Source organism: Moschus berezovskii, chromosome 12, assembly GCF_049115385.1.
Source record: "Moschus berezovskii isolate FMDL1 chromosome 12, NW_MosBer_1.0, whole genome shotgun sequence".
NCBI classification, from domain to species: Eukaryota; Metazoa; Chordata; class Mammalia; order Artiodactyla; family Moschidae; genus Moschus; species Moschus berezovskii.
In genome coordinates, this window is record NC_142471.1 from 43,126,861 (window position 1) to 43,149,036 (window position 22,176).

The 22,176-nt window shown below is 46.4% G+C and overlaps 1 protein-coding gene across 1 annotated transcript; it reads right to left on the reverse strand.

The window, feature by feature from the left end:
• Positions 1 to 320: 320 nt before the first annotated feature.
• Positions 321 to 15,430, reverse strand: RBP3 (retinol binding protein 3). The gene is made up of 4 exons (XM_055424284.2): positions 12,383 to 15,430; positions 4,409 to 4,599; positions 2,284 to 2,426; positions 321 to 799 (listed from the first exon to the last, which is right to left on the reverse strand). The coding sequence occupies exons 1-4, from the start codon at positions 15,428 to 15,430 to the stop codon at positions 321 to 323; spliced, it is 3,861 nt and encodes a 1,286-aa protein (XP_055280259.2).
• Positions 15,431 to 22,176: the final 6,746 nt, after the last annotated feature.

Sequence of the window (22,176 nt, forward strand, 5' to 3'; positions counted from 1 at the left end):
GTTAAAGCACACTATTTAAATTAATTTTACCTGTTTCTTTATACTTTTCTTAAACGTGTCTACCAGAAAATGTACACGTGCCTAGCATCTGTGGCTCACATTATGATGCGATTGGACTGAGATGCTCTAGTTGACAGCATGAGGTCCAGGGGTTGGTGATTAAGAAGCATGGGTAGGGATAGATTTGGACCTCACTTCCCTGGAGGGGATTGACTTCAAATGGGAAGAACTTCCTGTCCCTGGGTGTTCCAACAGAAAGGATGCTGGCAGTTGGGAAGAGACCAAATGTGTGAGCTCCAAGGGTAGCTGCGATTCTAAGCCTAGCCAGAGTGCAGCAGGTCCCTTTTCTGCCCATTGGGGGCCTCAGTCAGGACCTCATGCCTGACTGTCCCTTGGTTGCGGCCCAGAGATCCCGCCCTTCCCTGGCTCTGCCTATGGTGGCCCTTGCGGCGGCCATGCAGGCGTGGGCTGCGCCTCGCCCTTAGCAGACTGTGCTGGAGCATCTCCTTGGCTCTGGCAAGGGCGGCATCTGCAGGAACAGCCACGTCAGGTATCACACCCACCCCTTCCCATGAGCTGCCGTCTGCAGCCCCCACTGAGCGGGCGGTGGGGATGGTGATGTACAGGTCAGTGTCGTCCACGTGGTAGGTTTGCGGTGGCTGGCAGCCCCCACTGGTCACCTCCCCGATGACCAGTGCTCGGCCCAGCCTTTTCATGATGTAGGTGAATTCCTCTGCAGCGCCGGCAGTCAAACTGCTGGTCAGAATGACCATACTCTTCTTGGAGCCATAGCGTTCACCTGCAAGATACAAAACCCTTCAAAATAGGGGGTCAAATCCCCATGCTGGCCACTGGTCTTCTCCCGACTGCTTAGACTCAGAGAGAGGAGGGTTTGTTCTGTATCCTCATGTCTGCATGCCATTCACTCCACCTTTCCAAGCCCTAGTTTCTGCATCTATAAAATGAGGATAAGGATGTGTGCCTGATCCTGAGCATGCAAGTGCTTGAGAGTTTTTTTCACCAAGTGATGGGAAAAAGCTTGACTGACTTACCTGAGAGAAGGGCTAACCTGACCAGACTCTCTTTTCACTCTGGACCCCCAGAAGAGCCAAGTTTGTGATTTAATGATGAGAACCTCTAGGACAGTGATGTCCAATAGGAATGCAACACGAGCCTAAATGCAAGCCACCGATGTCATTTCAAGTTTTCTAGAAACCACATTAAACAAGCAAAAGGAAATTGATAAAATGAATTTTAATACTGTTTTACCTAACTTCATGAATCCAAAATGTGCTCCTCTCAAAATTTTTCGACAATAAAATTATTGAGATATTTTACATCTCTTTTTTCATAAAAAGTCTTCAAAATCTCGTGTGCACTTAACACTTTACATATTCCAATCCATGCGTGGCATGTGGCTCCCATATTGGACATGGCCATTCCTAGGCTCCATGGTCTGCAGATCTGGTTTTAACTTCCAGTCTTGAATATCTATTTAAATTGAGAATTCATCTGGTCCTGATTTTTATTTACATTTTGTAATATTATTGAATGTATATCTTGGAAGATTGCCCCCAAATGCTTGTGTGATAAGAAAATGCACAAATGAAAATTGCAGAGTGCTTTTCTGATTAGATGCACAACCTCCATTGGTTTCCCAGCCCCTTCCTGTCAGATGGGCATCCAGGTTCCTTGGTTTTGCAAGCTAAGCAAGGGAGACAGAGCCAGGCTATCCCCTGGGATGCAAGTGGGAGACCTGTGGTTCTGTAAAGCGTAGGGCCTGTACTGCCTCCTCCAGCCACTGCTCTGGGCCCAGGGCAGGTAACAGAAGGTTCATTAGAGTTATGAACTTTCTTTAGGCAGATGTGCTGGACAGCTGCTGAGAGTTCAGATAAGGCGGAAAACCACTGGAAACCCATTGGGATTTGGTTATGGGCAGGGGATCCTTCTAGCTCTACATTTGTCTTGCAGACTGATGGTTGCATGGCAAGAATGGCAGACATTTTGGTTTTAGACAAACTAGTGTTCAAATTTTGGAACTATCATTAGCTGAGTGACCTTATACAAGATATCTGACTTAGTTAGAACTCATTTTTTCTCATCTAGACTATGGGCATAATGGGAAATGTTTTGCAGGAATTGAAGGTCTCATGTACAGAGTACATAGCATAGGACAGTGGTTTTATATTCTAGCTACAATTACTTTTGCCTGAACCCAAGCTGTCTTTCCTTGATTTCTGAGGAACTTCTAGAATAATAGGAAGGAAAGCCTTCTGCACGCACCTTCAAGCTGAGTAAGGGTCCAGAGCTCGCTGACAGAGTCGTTGGGCCGGTTGTAGATTTTGTCCAGCAGAATAGGTGGGCCTTCGTCGAAAAAGTAGGAGCACAGGGCAGAGATGGAGGAGGTGGGGCCCCCAATGTTGAACCTGCGGACAGGAAACGCAGCCGCTGAGGGGTGGACCCATAGGGGAGCGCGGCGCCCCAGGGCCCAAAGCCGCGCCTGCAGAGGGTTCCTAACTCCAGGCAGCCTAAGCGTGGTGCCCTTTCCTTGCCTCACAGAATTCTTTGGTTGGCATTTCCCAGAGTATAAGATTCTTGAGAACAAGAGACTTTGTGGTCAAATTCATTTAAAAAAAAAAATACTACATAACAGACCCATTCTTTCTGTTCATACATTAACAGATTATGTGATACATATTGTATGTTATTTAAAGGCTCTGACAAGTCCTGCAGCTTGGAACTTGTTGATAAATTTCCTCAGCTTACTGACCATGGACTGCTACCCTGAACTCACGCTGCCTGTGAGTGGCGCGCATTTTAAGAACACTATCTTCCCAGTTTCATGCTTGTCAATTTCACAGTACCCACTAGGCATCTTAGTTGAGATGTCCTAACATGGCACTTAGTGTGGTGGAGCCTATCCTTGATTGGTGGAGTGTTCAGAGCTGTGGGACTGCACTGGGTATAAGGGAGCCTGTGATCATTCCAGGCCATTTGTATATGTCTCATTGTGTGAATTCTCTGGCCCCTGTCTCCTTATCTGAAGCAAGGAGTCCAACAAGGAATGCCAACAACTGGGTTGGCAGTGTATTAGCAGTCTCTTCTGGTTGATGGTCTAGAATGGCCTGGATGGGCTCAGGGCCCATGACTTCAGCATCTGAACCTCCAAACTGTGATTTGGAAGGATCTTTAAGCAAAGCACACCTGTGGGCTGGGTCTCCTCTGTAAAAAAAAAAAAAAATGTGGACTATACTGTTAAGCTAATGAAGGACGGGAGGCCTGGCGTGCTGCACTCTATGGGGTGGCAAAGAGTCAGATACGACTAAGTGACTGAACAACAAATACAGTTAAGCAGAAAGAGATTTAGCATGAGGGTCATTTGGATGTTCAATAGAGCGTTTGAAGAATAATGTCATTAGAGCTGCCACAAGTAAGTTCTGACATACCCAAACCAAAGCCCTGGGAGGTGGGTTTATCTTCCAGGGAGGGGAACCCACCTCTGTGATCCAGCGCCACCTAGGGACAATTAAGAATCACAAGCGTATTGCAAGCCATCAACCAGAGTTCTCTCTTAGTCAAGCCAGCAGCTGGGGATGAGGGCAGTGTCCATTTCCCCGGGAGCAGGCTTCCCTCCTCCCAGTGCCCGTGGAAGGTGCCCAAAGCAAGTCCACTGATGGTCCTGGGAGTGAGGAGAGGGCTGGCCACTACACAAGGACGTTCTTCTACCCATTACCCTCCTAACTCCCCTCCCCCAGCTCTAGGAAGGAAACTCAGCTTGCATGAGGCATACCTTCACAGAAGCAGATGTGAGATCTAGTTGAAAGAATTCCCTCAGCAATCATTTTGTGATGTAAAGAGTTCTTTTTGCAACAATATTGGCTGAACTGTAAAATTCTGACTGGGCCATTGGCTTTATGATTCTCATGACCAGGGTTGTTCTGCGCTGATTTTGTAAGATATGAGACACAAGCATAGGTGGAGGCCTAGCTCTCCCAAACGTGGCTGATCATCAGTCACTTGGATGATGCTTGTCAAATATAGTAGTCACTGGGTCTCATCCCTGGGGCTTTGGATTCGCAGGGATTTGGATTCAGAAGGACCCTGAAATCAGTGTTTTTAAGGTCACCCTTCCCCTTTCTCCTCACTTAATCCTATGACCAGGGACATTTGGGGACCACCGGACTAGCCCAGTGCTTCTCACCCTAGAATGCACATTGAGGCCATCTGAGCTTATAAAACTACCAGTAGTGGGGCCCTATCTGGCCAATTAAGCCAGAATCCCAGGCTAACTAGCCAGAGCCCTGACAGCCAGGTGTTCCCCCTTGGTCCTGTCCTGTGTCCCAGCATCCTTTCTTCCCTACCATGCTCATGGCTTTGACGTCTAAAGCAGCTGCCCAGGCCCACTGACCTCATGTCGACAATCAGAGAATCCGTGTGTACAATCTTCTTCCAGACGTGCTCCACCAGCAGCTCGGAGACCTGGGTGAGCAGCTCACAGTCCCCAAACATATCAAACCTCAGGTAGCCAACATTGCCCTCCAGCACGTTAGTGTGGAAGGAGAACTTGATCAGGTCTTCAAAGACTTCAGGGGAAGGGATCTGAAAGAGTGGGAAGTCAGCTCCATGTCAGGAAATGAGAGATTTGAAAGCTCACTTGTTTTTTAGGGTTTTGATTACTTTATTTCATTACTGATCATGGTACTTAAATAAATGGACAACCACCTCTGCTAAAGAAGAAAGTCCACGTCCAACTCTTCCATAGGTGTGGTTCCCTGTTCTACCAAGCCCTGCCCAGCATCTACTCCCTGTCATTTCTGCCAGATACAGTGAAAGCTCAGATTTGAAAGGGGTGCCATGGAGTTCCTTTACATCATGAGAAATATTGATGGCACGGGAAGGGAGGTAACATTTTGTAAGGAAGTAGTAGGTACTAGGGCCTTTCCTGATGGTACCTGGAAAGTTAAATGGGTAGTGGGCCTGGGATGTGAATCCCATGTGTGATCAGCAGCCTCCCTCCAGGGAATGCTCATGGGGGCCAACTCCTCAACCTGGCATCTGAGTTGAGAGGCCCAGGCATAGTCTCCACTCTGACTCCCCTGAGCTCCCCAGATACTTTTTATCTCTGAGTTCATCGTCCTTCCCTCCCTGAGGGAGAGAAGACATGAACTACAGGGCTCTTGAGTCTTTACCAGGGATCTGGACCTGGGCTAAGCACATTGTAGAAGTCACTGTAGAGAAGACACTATTATCCTCATCTTTTAAATGAAAAAAAAAACAAACCAATGGTAGTAATAAATGAAGCAGAGAGGAAAATAGAAAAACGAATTAAAAGAAATGAGGACAATCTCAGAGACCTCTGGGACAATTTTAAACACCCCAATATCCGAATCAAAGGAGTCCCAAAAGAAGAAGACAAGAAGAAAGACCATGAGAAAATACTTGAGGAGATAATAGTTGAAAATTTCCCTAAAATGGGGAAGGAAATAATCACCCAAGTCCAAAAATCCCAGAGAGTCCCAAATAGGATAAACCCAAGGCGAAATACCCCAAGACACATATTAATCAAATTAACAAAGATCAAACATAAAGAACAAATATTAAAAGCAGCAAGGGAAAAACAACAAATAACACACAAAGGGAATCCCCATAAGGATAACAGCTGACCTTTCAATAGAAACTCTTCAGGCCAGGAGGGAATGTCAGGGCATACTTAAAGTGATGAAAGAAAATAACCTACAGCCCAGATTACTGTACCCAGCAAGGATCTCATTCAAATATGAAGGCGAAATCAAAAGCTTTACAGACAGGCAAAAGCTGAGAGAATTCAGCATTACCAAACCAGCTCTCCAACAAATGCTAAAGGATCTTCTCTAGACAGGAAACACAGAATGAGAGTATAAACTCAAACCCAAAACAATAAAGAAAACGGCAACAGGATCATACTTATCAATAATTACCTTAAATGTAAATGGGTTGAATGCCACAACCAAAAGACAAAGGCTGGCTGAAAGGATACAAAAACAAGACCCCTATATATGTTGTCTACAAGAGACCCACCTCAAAACGAGGGACACATACAGACTGAAAGTGAAGGGCTGGAAAAAGATATTCCATGCAAACAGAGACCAAAAGAAAGCAGGAGTAGCAATACTCGTATCAGATAAAATAGACTTTAAGACAAAGGTTGTGAAAAGAGACAATGAAGGACACTACATAATGATCAAAGGATCAATCCAAGAAGAAGATATCACAATTATAAATATTTATGCACCCAACATAGGATCACCACAATATGTAAGACAAATGCTAACAGTATGAAAGGGGAAATCAATAACACAATAATAGTGGGAGACTTTAATACCCCACTCCCACCTATGGATAGACCAACTAAACAGAAAATTAACAAGGAAACACAAAAGTTAAATGATACAATAGACCAGTTAGACCTAATAGATATCTTTAGGACATTTCACCCCAAAACAATTAATTTCACCTTCTTCTCAAGTGCACATGGACCCTTCTCAAGGATAGATCACATCCTGGGCCATAAATCTAGTCTTGGAAAATTCAAAAAAATTGAAATCATTCCAAGCATCTTTTCTGACCACAATGCAGTAAGACTGGATCTCAATTACAGGAGAAAAACTATTAAAAATTCCAACATATGGAGACTGAACAACACACTGCTGAATAACGAACAAATCATTGAAGAAATCAAAAGGGAAATCAAAATATGCATAGAAATGAATGAAAATGAAAACACAACAACCCAAAACCTGTGGGACACTGTAAAAGCAGTGCTAAGGGGAAGGTTCATAGCAATATAAGCATACCTCAAGAAACAAGAAAAGAGCCAACTAAATAACCTAACTCTACACCTAAAGCAACTAGAAAAGGAAGAAATGAAGAACCCTAGGGTTAGTAGAAGGAAAGAGATTTTAAAAATTAGGGCAGAAATAAATAAAAAAGAAACAAAAGAGACCATAGCAAAAATCAATAAAGCCAAAAGCTAGTTCTTTGAGAGGGTAAATAAAATTGACAAACCACTAGCCAGACTCATCAAGAAACAAAGGGAGAAAAACCAAATCAATAAAATTAGAAATGAAAAGGGAGAGATCACAACAGACAATACAGAAATACAAAGAATCATAAGAGACTATTATCAGCAATTATATGCCAATAAAATGGACAACTTGCAAGAAATGGACAAATTCTTAGAAAAGTACAACTTTTCAAAACTGAACCAGGAAGATATAGAAAATCTTAACAGACCCATCACAAGCATGGATATTGAAAATGTAATCAGAAATCTTCCAGTAAGCAAAAGCCCAGGTCCAGATGGCTTCACAGCTGAATTCTACCAAAAATTTAGAGAAGAGCTAACACCTATCTTACTCAAACTCTTCCAGAAAATTTCAGAGGAAGGTAAACTTTCTAACTCATTCTATGAGGCCACCATCACCCTAATACCAAAACCTGACAAAGATGCCACAAAAAAAGAGAACTACAGGCCAGTATCACTGATGAACATAGATGCAAAAATCCTTAACAAAATTCTAGCAATCAGAATCCAACAACACATTAAAAAGATCATACATCATGACCAAGTGGGCTTTATCCCAGGAATGCAAGGATTCTTCAATATCCACAAATCAATCAATGTAATACACCATATTAACAAATTGAAAAATAAAAACCATATGATCATTTCAATAGATGCAGAGAAAACCTTTGACAAAATTCAACATCCATTTATGATCAAAACCCTCCAGAAGGTGAGAATAGAAGGAACATTCCTCAACGTAATAAAAGCTATATATGACAAACCCACAGCAAACATTATCCTCAATGGTGAAAAATTGAAAGTGTTTCCCCTAAAGTCAGGAACAAGACAAGGGTGCCCACTCTCACCATTACTATTCAACATAGTTTTGGAAGTTTTGGCCACAGCAATCAGAGCAGAAAAAGACATAAAAGGAATTCAAATAGGAAAAGAAGAGGTAAAACTCTCACTGTTTGCAGATGACATGATCCTCTACACAGAAAACCCTAAAGACTCTACCAGAAAATTACTAGAGCTAATCAATGAATATAGTAAAGTTGCAGGATATAAAATCAACACACAGAAATCCCTTGCATTCCTATACACTAATAATGAGAAAATAGAAAGAGAAATTAAGGAAACTATTCCATTCACTGTTGCAACGAAAAGAATAAAATACATAGGAATATATCTACCTAAAGAAACAAAAGACCTATATATAGAAAACTATAAAACATTGGTGAAAGAAATCAGAGAGGACACTAATAGATGGAGAAACATACCATGTTCATGGATTGGAAGAATAAATATTGTGAAAATGAATACATTACCTAAAGTAATTTATAAGTTCAATGCAATCCCTATCAAGCTACCAGCAGTGTTTTTCACAGAGCTAGAACAAATAATTTCACAATTTGTATGGAAATACAAAAAGCCTCGAATAGCCAAAGCAATCTTGAGAAAGAAGAATGGAACTGGGGGAATCAACCTGCCAGACTTCAGGCTCTACTACAAAGCCACAGTCATCAAGACAGTATGGTACTGGCATAAAGACAGAAATATAGATCAATGGAACAAAATAGAAAGCCCAGAGATAAATCCATGCACCTATGGACACCTTATCTTTGACAAGGGAGGCAAGACTATTCAGTGGAGAAAAGACAATCTCTTTAACAAGTGGTGCTGGGAAAACTGGTCAACCACTTGTAAAAGAATGAAGCTAGAACACTCCCGAACACCATACACAAAAATAAACTCAAAATGGATTAAAGATCTAAATGTAAGACCAGAAACTATAAAACTCTTAGAGGAGAACATAGGCAAAACACTCTCCGACATAAGTCACAGCAGGATCCTCCATGACCCACCTCCCAGAATATTGGAAATAAAAGCAAAAATAAACAAATGGGACCTAATTAAAATCAAAAGCTTCTGAACAGCAAAAGAAACTATAAGCTAGGTGAAAAGACAGCCTTCAGAATGGGAGAAAATAATAGCAAATGAAGCAACTGATAAAGGATTAATCTCCAAAATATACAAGCAGCTCCTGCACTCAATTCCAGAAAAATAAACGACCCAATCAAAAAATGGGCTAAAGAACTAAACAGACATTTCTCCAAAGAAGACATAAAGATGGCTAACAAACACGTAAAAAGATGCTCAACATCACTCATAATTAGAGAAATGCAAATTAAAACCACAATGGGGTAAACAAATGCAAATTAAAACCACCAGTCAGAATGGCTGCTATCCAAATGTCTACAAGCAATAAATGCTGGAGAGGGTGTGGAGAAAAGGGAACCCTCTTACACTGTTGGTGGGAATGCAAACTAGTACAGTCACTATGGAGAACAGTGTGGAGATTCCTTAAAAAACTGGAAATAGAACTGCCATATGACCCAGCAATCCCACTCCTGGGCATACACACTGAGGAAACCAGAATTGAAAGAGACACATGTTCCCCAATGTTCATCGAAGCACTGTTTATAATAGCCAGGACATGGAAGCAACCTAGATGTCCATCTGCAGACAAATGGATAAGAAAGCTATGGTACATTTACACAATGGAGTACTACTCAGCGATTAAAAAGAATACATTTGAATTAGTTCTAATGAAGTGGACGAAACTGGAGCCTATTATACAAAGCGAAGTAAGCCAGAAACTAAAACACCAATACAGTATATTAACACATATATATGGAATATAGCAAGAGGATAACGATAACCCTGTATACGAGACAACAACAGAGACTTGGATGTGTGGAGCAGTCTTTTGGACTCTGTGGGAGAGGGAGAGGGTGGGATGATTTGGGAGAATGGATTGAAACATGTATATTATCATATGTGAAACGAATTTGACATGGTTGGGGGCTCCCCACCTCAACACTCTGTGGATTTAAGAGGCCGTTTCTTCTGGAAGTGTATAAATTAGCCTGGGATAGAACTTGCACGCTGAATTTACTAATTAAGAAATGAGAAACCAGAACTATAAAGGTGGCATAGAAATACAAGAAATTATTCTTAAGTAATCTTTTAAAACTTTGAACAGAGTTACAGATTTTGCCATTTGTTATAAACCGGTATATGAAATTTAACCAGAACCATGAGAAAGTTAGTATTGTGTGAATTTTGAGGCACTTTCGACATGTTGTAGGAGTGATGCGGACTTTCTTGAGTTTTACACATTCATACATGAAGGTCTGTATCTCATGCCTTTGTTGGTTTTCTGTGAGCTGTAGTTTCTGGGAGGTGAGCAGCTCTCATTCCTGTAACTCTTGTAACCCAGTCATTCGTGTGCCTCCTTCATGAGGATCCAGTGCGGCTGTGGTGCTGTTACCCCTCTGATAGGAACTCTAGCTCAGTGTAAAGCCCCAAAGATCTGTTACTTATTTTTATTTTATATTGTGCTATGTTTTATTTATGGTGTTGTGTTTGTTTTGGGTGTGTAGCAGGGTGATACAGTCATATATATATATATATATATATATATATATATATATATGTATATATATATATGAATTAACAAGGGCAGTTCCCGTCTTTTGATGGGGAGTTCGTGGTTTGTGATATAAATGGCATTATTTTGAGAGAGGGATGACTTAGGTAGGGCATTGGGTTTTTTTTTTTTCTTTTTGCAGCTTGAGGCAATTGTAAAATAACTTAACGTAGCTTTTTGCAACTGTGTATTCTATAGTATTTTTTTCATTTGGTGATATTTTAACTGTTGATATTTATGGCATTATGTTTTGTACCACTTATTAAATTTTATAAATAAAAAAATAAATGAAAAAAAAACACCAAAGCACAAAGTGATTAAGTAACTTGCTCAGGGTCATACAGCCAGTAAGTGGTAGAGCCAGGATCTGAATCCATACAAGGTGACTCCAACCCAGGAACACCCCTGCTGACTTCAGGACACCTGCCTTCCAGACCTTGAGCTGACCTCAGTCACAAGTTCTTTGGCTACAGGCCACTCTCCTGTGTACTCCTCCAAGCCTCAGTTCCCCTTTTGGTCAAATGAGATAACAATTCACTAGTAGATGCTTTCAGTGCCCTCAGCCCTCTAATTTCAGCCACAGCTGACAAGGTCCTGCCTCTGGCAGACCCTTGTCTTTTTCTACTTCAGGATCTTCTCCAAGCTGCTCCAGAGCCTGAGCGAGTTCATGTTTGGGGGTGACTTTCAGCTAACAGAGGATGGAACTACTGAGTCCCATCTGCAGAGGGACAGCTCCAGGAGGCACTCCTCACACTTGTCAGGGTGCTATTGGAATCTTCAGAAACAACAGCTTCAATAACGGACTCACCCTTTCCATCCAAATCACCCTTCTCCCTCACTCTGGCTTCAGCAACCATCTCCCACATCAACTGCCCACACGCAAGCCCCTGTCTCAGGTCTTGCCTTCAAAGGAACCAGGACAAATGCTCCCTGCTTAAGTGTTGTGGCCATCCAGTGAAATAGTAGATGATAAACGCTGGGGAGAGGTGTTGTAAAGCTGTTTTGATGGAGCTCTTTGCTGACAGGAGAGCTTGCTGAGTCCTGCAGCGTATTTTGGCCCCTGATCTGCAGAATTTTTCCCCCATCCACCTTGCAGCAAACCTCCTTAGCCTTGATTTACCCACATCTGCAATGCTGACTTCAAATATTTTGACCACACAGCTTCGCTCAGAATTTCCCATCCTGCTGGTCCTTGTATCTAGGTGCACACTCACCCAGCATGACACCTTTGGGAGACAGTATTTGGCACTGGGGGAGGGGAGAAGGCAGTCAGTGCCCCACCAAGGCAGCCTCACCTCGGGAGTTGTCTAGGCTGGGCGCCAGCACCCCTGGGCCTGTCCCCAGGCTCCATGTTCTAGCTCCAAGGCAAATGTGAGGCCAGGACAACTGCCCGATTCCCTGTCTCCATCCCCCAACTCATTCACAAAAACTGCAATTCCCCCAAGGCAGACAGGTGACATGGATGGACACAAGCCCCACATTTCTAGGAGAGGAACTCATGGGGACCTCATGTGACTTAGCAATCTCTTTCTCTAACACCAACAAAGAGAAGTTCTGCAAACTCTTGCCTTCTACCCAGACAAGAGTGAAGCTCCTTCTGTACTAAGGTTTTTCAACCTGAGCTTCTGTGGGTACTGATGTTCTACAGAGGTGCTCAGGGACCTCATGGGCACGAGGAGTGGAGGACAGGGTCAGAGAGAGGAAAAGATTTGACTGGTGAAACTTTAACATGAAAATAAGTCTGGAAGCCATTGCCTTGAACCCTGCACAGAGCCCTGGATGTGTGGACAGTTGACTGATTTCCTCGTGGGACCACGCGGGACCAACTCCCCCTTGTGACTCACCTGCATGGGTACAATTCCAGGAATGCGGTCTTTGGCATCCTCAGGGATATGGGCTGTCTTCAGGTGTGGGTCCCCAGATAGCATCTGCAGGTCAGCCTGCAGCATCTCGGCGAGGGCGGCTTCTGAGGTCACCCTGGCATAGCGGCTCTGCAGACCACTCAGTTTGGCTGCCATCTTGACTCCCAGCTCAGGGGAGGCATAGTTATCTGCTACGAGCTTCCCAGCTGTCTGCAGCACAGTGGGCACCTTGGCACGCAGTGTCACTATGTCCCGGGCTGTGGAGAGGGCCACGCTCATGGGCACAGTGATGTCCGGCTCCACCCCAGCCAGATCCCAGGCCTCGCCGGTGCTGGCGCTCATGGCCATCTGCGTGGGCATGGAGGCATATAAGGGACTGCTGCCCACCTGGTAGATGCCCACAGAGAGTGCCCCTCCAGCCGTGGGCTCCCCGATGATGGTGGCTCGCTGCAGATCCTGCATGGTGTGAGCGAAAGCCTCAGCTGCTGAACCGCTGGTGTGGCTCAGTAGAACGTAGAGGTCCTTGTGGGAGCCGTAGCGCTGGCCTGTGACGTGGGGCAGGGTCCATACCTCTGTGATCCGTGATGTGGCCCTGTCAAAGACAGAGTAGAGGTGCTGGCGGGGCTCTGCCTCGAAGAAGTAGGAACAGAGCAGCGGCACAGCTGAGGAGTAGCTGCCAGGGTTGTAGCGCAGGTCAACCACCAGTGCGGCCGTGTCGACCAGCTTCTGCCACACCAGCTGCACCAGCTGTGGCCCGATGGCCTTCACCGTCTCCAGCTCAGCCATGGCATCGAAACGCAGGTAGCCCAGCTGGCCGGGCAGCACCTCAGTCTTGAACAGGGCCTCGATGAGATAGGAGAGCTCCTCCGGGGAGGGGACCACAGGAGGTGGTGGGGGCACCTCCTCAGCCACCATTTCGCCGGGGCTATGGAACACCAGCAGACGGTGGTCCCCAGACATCTCCTGCAGGTCGGCCGTAAGCTGGGAAGCCAGCGACTCCAGGTCCACCGCTGTGCGGTAGGCCCCCTGGTTCAGCTTGGCTCGCAGCAGGGCACCCATATGCCCCACAACCTCTGGCCGAGCGTAGTGGGCCTCCAGCAGGCGCCCTGTGCCCTCCACCAACTCCCCCAAGCTTCGGTGGAACTCCAGCACCTCCTGGGCTCTGTCTAGGGCTTCCTCGGCCAGCACGATGGCATCAGGGACCACACCGCCCCCCAGCCAGCACTCGCCATGGTTGTCGATGAAGGTGAGCACGGGCACCGTGAGTGCCAGGCCACCCTTGGGCGTCTCCAGCAGGGAGACTGTGTGCGTGTGCAGCAGGCTGCCCGCGGTGATCTCGCCCACCAGCGTGGCCCAGCCCAGCGACTGCATGAGGAAGGCCAGCTCCTCGGCCGCGGTGGCGGTGCGGTGGCTGGTGAGCAGGTACACGCCGCGCTGCGTGCCGTACGGCTGGCCCAGCAGCTCCGTCTGGCTGAAGTGCTCCTGTGTGACGTTGGTGCGCCGGTCGTAGGTGGTGAAGAGGCGCACGGGGCTGGTGTCAGCGTTCTGGAAGTAGGAGAGCAGCAGGGGCACAGCGGAGGATGGCCCCCCGGGGTTCTGCCGCAGGTCCATGATGAGGTGCTCCGTGTCCTGCAGGGGCTCCCACACCTGGCGCAGGATGTATGGGCCCAGCACCTCCAGGACAGAGGCATCAGCAAAACTGTCGAAGCGCAGGTAGCCCACGTTGCCTGGCAGCACAGACACCTGGAACACAGAGTCCACCAGAGCCCGCCGAACAGCCTCGTCCTCGGGCACTTCGGGGACCATCTCTGGCAGTTCTTCAGCTTCCTCCTCAGGTCCAGAAGAGGCTTCTTTGGATCTGACCACCTGCACCTGGAGTCTGGGGTCCTCAGACACAGCCTGCAGGCCAGCGTTGAGTTTAGTGACCAGATCCTCCTCGGAGACCACTGAGGACAGGTCCATGTTGGCCAGGTGGTGCAGCAGCGCGGGTACACGGTCCACCAGTGTGTAGTATTCGCGCAGGGCCTCCTGAAGGCGTTGAATGACTCCTGGCAGGGCACGGCGCAGCATGAGAATGGCCAGGGCTTTCTCCAGGGCCTGCTCGGCTGGTGTCCCCACACAAGGCAGCACACCGCTGCCCTCCCATGTCTGGCTGCCCTCACCCAGGGGTCCCAGGGATCTGGACACAGGCACAGTGAGGAAGAAGTCAGACTGGCCTATCCTCAACTTCTGGAGGTCCAGAGCCCCCCCAACAGTCCGCTCACCCACCACGATGGCCCTGCGCATCTGTTTGAGGATGTAAGCAATGTCCTCAGCCACGCCCCCTGTGCGGCTGCTGGTGAGGACCACCACATCCTTATCGGCACTGTACTTCTCTCCCAGGGCTTCAGGCAGGGTCCAGATCTCAGTGGTCGTATTGGAAGGGCGGTCATAGATGGTGTCCACATGCAAGATTGTGTTCCCCGGGTGCAGGTAGGAGACGACATAGGGGATGCCAGAGATGTGTCCCCCAGTGCAGTGCCGGAGGTCCAGCACCAAGGCTGAGGTGTTCATGAGCTTCCTCCAGACGTTGGCCACCAGGAAGCTCCTCAGCTTGCTCATCACCTCCTGGCCCGGGATGTCGTCCACCCGCAGGTAGCCCACATTGCCTTCCAGAACCTCATGGCGGAGGCCATTCTGCAGCCCTGCAATGATTTCCTCTAGTGTGAGGTTCGTGAACGCTGGAGCTCGTGGGGGTGCCTCGAGGGTGCTGGGCTCATAGGAGATGACCAGGCGAGGGTCATTCAAGGAGCTCTGCAGCCCAGCTGTCAACACATGGGCCAGAGTCTGAGGGTCTGAGATAGACAGAATCTCATGACTTTTGATGGCCTGCTCGATGGCTTCCTGCATCCCCATCAGGTTCTCTGGGAAGCAGTAGTTATCCAAGAGGACCTGGGCCATATCCAGCACCAGGCTTGACTGGAAGAGGTGTGCAGGACCAGTCAGGCCGCAGAGCAGCATGGGCAGGAGCAGAGCCCATTTTCTCACCATGGGGATCCAGAGGGAGGGCTGGCTCCTGCACAAAAGCTCTCTTGACACCGTGCGCAAAGTAACAGCACTACCCTGTGTAGCTGCCTTTCTCCCTCGTCCTTCTCAGCTGGCGGACAGAAGGTCTGGGGCTAAACGCAGGAGTTGGGGTGTAGCTTCCAGCCCCGGTAAGCCTTTAATCCTATCTAATTCAAGCTCATCAGCCCTGGGGACTGGGGAGAAGGGGCGGAAGTGGTTTGACCCAGAAGGTATATGAGAGTCTCAACTGGCTGCACCACCTCTGGGAGAATAACATGAATAACTTCCATTTGAATTCCTGCCACATGCCAGGCACTGTGCTCCATACTTTATATGCAGATGATTTTCATCCTGCAAAAGAGAGTTATTAATGTGCAAGTAAATAGTATTTCCCCTCTACACTGGATGACCCACACCACTGGAATTAGGGAGAACTCACTGGAGATCTGGTTCTGCCACCCTCTACTCTGTGGCCTTAGGAAGTGTCTTACTTATTGTATAGACTAAGTGAGAAAATATGTGTAAGGTGCTTAGCATCAGGCAAGAAGGAAGCACTAAATTACTGATAAGGCTTCCATGTTAGATAGTCTCTCTATTTTGTAGCTGAATAAACAGAGTTCAGTAGCTACCAGAAGCCCACCGTCCTAGGTGTGAGGGGGATGTGAGAGCAGCCAGAAGAAACCAGTGGGGCCATAGTCACTCAGATCATGCTGAGGTTGAGTCTAAGCTTCCATCTACCTCACAGCTTGAAGTTATTCCCTTGCACAGCGAACTGAAATGGTGCCCTATGACAGCTTTCACGTGACGGGAATGAAATGTCTGGACTTCATCACAGGGCATGGGGAATGGGATTGGTGATTCCACGGCAGGAGAAGTTAGCTCTGAGATATAACAAGTATCCATTCTCCTGACTAAAGAAGACTCCCCTCCTGGTTGAGGGCCCAGCCCACAACCCTCTGCTTGCAAGGATAATTGAGTTGGAGGACTTGGGTCTCTGAGGTCCAGGCCCCACAGGTATCCAAATCATTAGTACCCAATAAACAGCCGGACTTCTGCTCCTTTGCATAGAAGTGACATTGGTCCATCTTATGACTGATTTATCACAGATTTCCAAGAATGCCTACTACAGAGCCTAGACCCTAGAACCCCTGCTTTGTCTCCCCATCCCTCTGCGCGTGGGCATTTCCTTCACTTAACAGTCTGGACAATTACGGCTCAGAGCGTGGTCCACATAGCCAAGGAGAGTTGCCAGGCTCCACTCTCTTCCCTTAGCCCCGTTACCGCCAGTGTACCCTCCTGGGCCCAGGCACGTATGTGCCTCAGCAGGCTGCCGGAGGAGGTGTTCTTGGGGCTGCGGGCCCTTCTCAGCACACTTGAAAGCCACAATCCGCTCTCTGGAAATCATTATCTGAGGATGTTTACCAAGTGGTTGATGAAGGCCAAAGAGGTCAATTAGCTAAACAAACATATTCTTAGCTCATGAGGATTTGTTTAATGCCCAAGTGACATATGGTCACATCACTCCACCATTAGCAGCCAATCAAGTGAGACTGATTTATTATAATAATAAGGCCTCCTTAGTCCCCACTGGGAAGGCTGAGCCCTCTGCTCCACCTCCACTTGGGAAATCACAACTCAGCCTCATCCTCTGAGGACACTTTTCTATCACTGCTTGAGCGCAGGCAGAACCTCTGGACAAGAAAGGCGGGGATGATGAGCAGAAATAAGAACTTCTTTGGAGAAAGTGTTTCCCTGAATTCTGATTAAAATGAAGTCTTGGAATGGGATACCTGGAGCTGGTGCCGGGCTTTGATTTGCGCAGGTGGCCCAGAGCCTCAGGAAGGATGTAGAAACAGGACAGGGTCTGTGGCAAGTCCCTGAAGTGCTGAGTTAGTGCCTGTGTGGGGATGTGATGTGTCTTCCTGTGGATGTGGCCTTAAGCCAGTGGGATAATTCTGTCTGCAGAATTCCCCAAACTCTCCAAGAGGAAGGGATGTCTGGGCCCCCAGATAAGGGGAATACAAGCAGGTGGTAGTGGGCTAAGGTGAGCATGTGGGAGCCAGGAGGATCTGCCCATCCACCCCATCCCAGCTTTTGGCCCAGGGGCTACAGAGTCCTGGGGGTGATCTCCAGGGCTGTGTTTGGAACTGGGATGCAGTTATAAGCTTCTGCCTTCCCCTCACTTGCACAACACCCATGTGAGCAGAAGGGTCAGGAGTTATCCCCAAACCCTACTGCTTTCTGATATAGACTTTTTTCCTATAGACTCTGATTAGGTGACCTGACTGGTTTTGCCCTAGCTTCCTCAAAAGGGAAATAAGATAAGAAGAGACTCACAGTATTGTGGTGACAGTGTGAGCACGTGTAACAGAGAAGTCAAGGGGGCTGTTCTTTGTCTTATTATTGATCAAGTAAGAATTATTTTGGCGATTCTAAATGTCTTTGCTTGATGTATGTGTTGCAAATTTTTCTCCTAGTCTGTGGCCTGCCTTTTCATGACCTTAACGGTGTCTTTTGAAGATTAAAAGTTCCTATTTTTGATAGATTCCAATTTATCAATTTTTTCTTTTATGATTCCTACCCTTGGTGCCATATTTAAGAGATCTTTGCTTATTCCAAGGTCAGCAGTTTATGTTCAGTATTTTCTAGAAGTTTTTACATTTATAATCCTTTTTGAATTAATTTTTTTGTAGAGTATGCTAATTTTATTGTATGAGGAAGGGGTCAAGATTTATTTTTTCCATGTTGATATCCAGTTGATCCAACACTAGTTGTTGAAAAATCTTTCCTGTTCTGTTGAATTCCCTTGGCATTAGGTCAAAAAGTGATTAACCACATATGTGTGGGTCTATTTCTGTACTCTCTGTTCTGCTGCATTTGTTTGCCTTTTTTTACTAGTGCCACACTGTCTTGGTTACTATAGTTTACTGTATGTCTTGAAATCATGTAGTGTAAACCCTTTATCTTTGTTGTTGTTCATCAAAATTATTTTGGTTATTCTAGTTCCATTGATTCGGAGAAGGTGATGGCACCCTACTCCAGTACTCTTGCCTGGAGAATCACATGGGTGGAAGAGCCTGGTAGGCTGCAGTCCATGGGGTCGTGAAGAGTCAGACACGACTGAACGGCTTCACTTTCACTTTTCACTTTCACGCACTGGAGAAGGAAATGGCAACCCACTCCAGTGTTCTTGCCTGGAGAATCCCCAGGATGGGGGAGCCTGGTGGGCTGCCCTCTATGGGGTCGCACAGAGTCGGACATGACTGAAGTGACTTAGCAGCAGCAGCAGTTCCATTGTACCCATATAAGTTTAAGATTCTGATAATTTTTTGTTAAGAATCAGACTATTGATTTGAATTGAGTTGAAGCTATAAATCAGTAGAGGGAACAACTGACATCTTATCAATACTGAGTATATGAAAATGGTATATATCCATTTAGGAGAATTGAGATTAGGAAAATTCTCTTATATTACTAGTATTTCAAGAATTAAAAAAATAATGAACAAATGTTAAATATTGTCAGATGCATCTATTAAGATGACCATGCTTTTTTCTTTTTTAGTTTGTTAACACTAAACAAACTAATGGTTTGTTGATTACACTGATTGTTTTTCTAATATTTAACCAACCTTGTGTTTGTGAGATAAGCCTCCATTGGTCATGATGTATTATTGTGTTGTATGCTGTTGAATTCAATTTTGGAGAATTTTTGCACATTCATGAAGAATATCCATATGTAGTCCTTTTTATTTGGCGTTGGTTTCTAGGTAAAGCTGACCTTATAAAATGAGTTGAAAAACATTTCTATTTCTTAATTTTTCTATTTTATGGAACAGTTCATGTAGTATTGGTACTATTTTAAGTAATTAAGGCTCTAAGAAGTACTTCTCTAGATAAGGAAGGAGGGCTGGTTCTGTTTATTCCTTATCCCTACTTCCCAACAGAGCATTCTCACAGTTTTGTGCCATGACAGGAAAACTATAACTGAAGTCCCAGAATAAATAATCACTCCAGCAGTTAATCACTCGCACAAGAAGTGTTCACTGCCCCAAAACAACATTGCCTGATGGGAAGGCAGAAGAGAACTAGAGTATCTATGAGTGCAGCTCCCATTGTCACCTCCAGGGGGTGCTGTGTGTCAGGCTATGAGCCTGGCGGGGCCAGGTGCGGTGGGGGAGGTGATTTGAACTGCAATCAGTTCCGAGGTTGAGGGTCGGGGGAGGGGAAGGTTCTCAGCGTGACCAAGGTCCTAAGAGCAGTGGGAATATCACCCACATACTTTCTCTGCAGGCAGGGAACCTCTGAAGCAAGGCTGTCTAGCCTCTTCCCTGCATCAGATATTTTCTGTGCAGTGCGGGCAGAAATTCAAGTTTATAGACAGGGAGAGTAAGTTGTGGCCAGAACCCGCCTAGAAACTGTGCAGGGCCTAAAGAAGTTCAGGGAATGAATGCTTTTCTTTCTTTCTTTCTTTTTTGTTTTTCACAAATAAATAAGATTTATTTTAAATTAAATCCAGAGAGAGTTTATGCCTAAGCAGTCATTGTTACCAGAGAGATAAAACCATAAGAGTAGTAAACAAGGGTCAGTTGGGTTTCTTGCTGCCCTAAGTCATCAGGGCCTTGTGCAGTATTTTTTCATGATGATGCCTTCATTCATAGGTCTTGTTCATATACTGCTTCTAAGAGGAATTCTCCTAAACCACTCTTTCTCCTGTTTTATGGGTGAGGATGCTGGGGCTTGGTGGGATAATAGGACTTGCCCAGAATCACAGAGCTGAGGAGCAGTGGATTGACTGAAGGAAGTGAGTCATCCTCTGAAGATTCTGCACACACTTACCTGAGCTTTGGTCCCTGACTATGTGCCATAATTCCAGGCGTGGACTTGTGGTGGGAGGTGGGGGGTAGGAACATGATCAAGGCCTAGATTCCTTCTGGCTTTAGTAACTCCAACAATGCCATGTCTCCGTAACTCCAAGGCAGTCTGCTGGATGCTTGGGTGAAGCTTGAACCAAGCAGGGGGCTCACCATACCCTATTCCATGGGAATCCGCAGGATAAGATGGGATGACATAGATGAATGGGAATGGTGAATTGAACATAGCCTTGGAAATCTAAGAGTAGATCCACCTGGCAGGCCTGGGAACAGGTTTCAGGGCACACCTTGGAGGGCTTGGGGATCTGCTCAGGTTACTAGGCTCAGCAGTTCCCAACCTCTGATGTCCCCTCAGCAGCAGTCAGTTCAGTTCAGTTCAGTCGCTCAGTCGTGTCTGACTCTTTGCGACCCCATGAATCACAGCACACCAGGCCTCCCTGTCCATCACCAACTCCCGGAGTTCACTCAAACTCATGTCCACAGAGTCGGTGATGCCATCCAGCCATCTCATTCTCTGTCGTCCCCTTCTCCTCCCGCCCCCAACCATTCCCAGCATCAGAGTCTTTTCCAGTGAGTCCCCTCAGCGTATCTGTTCCCAAAGAGGGCTGCCTCCTGCCCTCTCCTGTTCTTTCTTCTCTCTCTCTCTTCCTATCAGCCTCCAAAGCCACTAAGCAAAGATTTTCCTTTTAGCTCTCTCTGGGAAGACTTGGGAGCTAGTATCCTTCATCTTACAACCCTATCAACTTTTGCTCCCAGTGGTGCTCTTTGGCCTGGTTTACCTGTAGTCTATCCTTCCCAGGACATCTTGCCTGGGGTGGCCTCACCTTGTGTCTGGAGTCATCAGTACATTGCTGGTAGGCAGGGCCTGCTCTCCAGATGCTGACCTCACTTTTCCTCCATGACTTAACCATTCTTGCATTTTTCTCCTAGGTTCACCACACATGTCATTACATGTATAATCTCCAATAATTAGCAGGTTTCAGGATTTTCTCCATGAGACCCCTGGGTCCAGGCAAATCAAGGAAGTAGAGAGTTGTCTTTGCAGTTCCCAAATATATGGTTACATTTCAGGTTTGAGTGCCCATCACCAGAGGACTTCTGGTGTGTGTCCTGGGAAGGGGACATGCAGGCAGAGGTGACTCTTGCTCCCAACCCAGGTACAGGTAGGAAGGCCAAAGATACTGGCAGAGCATGGGGAAAAATGAAGAGGGGGAGATCAAAAAGATAATGAGGAAAGAAATGAAGATTTCAGGGTGAAAGAGAGTAATAGAAGGTAACAGAGTGGCTCTAATATTTTTCTAAGCATTACTCAGGAAGAGAAGCAAGACCTTGATAAAGTTTTTCTAAGCACCCAGGAAGCATTTGCACTTTGGGGGTTATAAGCAAGGACATGAAGACTCAGTGACCATTGATGTGACTGTGAACCAGTGAGAGATCTGGTCAGGTTGTGAGCCAAGGGTAGGCAATCCCACACCTGGTGTGCTTCCAGCCAGCCTGCTGCTCCTAGCTGTCCTCCGTTATCGGGCCCTGAGATGTCCCTGACTATGGATACCATATGATCTTTCATCCAAGCAGGAGCCCTAGTTATATGTGGACAACATGGATTAACCAGGACCATCCCAGGCAAACCAAGGTGATGGTCACTGAGCCAGAGGAAGAGGCTGGTTAAGCAGCATCTGGCAGGAACATTTCCAGGCAAAGGAAGGACAGTCTGGGCACCAACCTGGATGACCCTGAAGGTACTGGAGGTGGGGCCCTGCATGGCCCCCAGAATGCAAGCATAATACTGGGGTCTTGAGGAGGCCATGGAGCTCACACACTCACTGTCCAGCAGAGACTTCATTTGCACATGCCCACC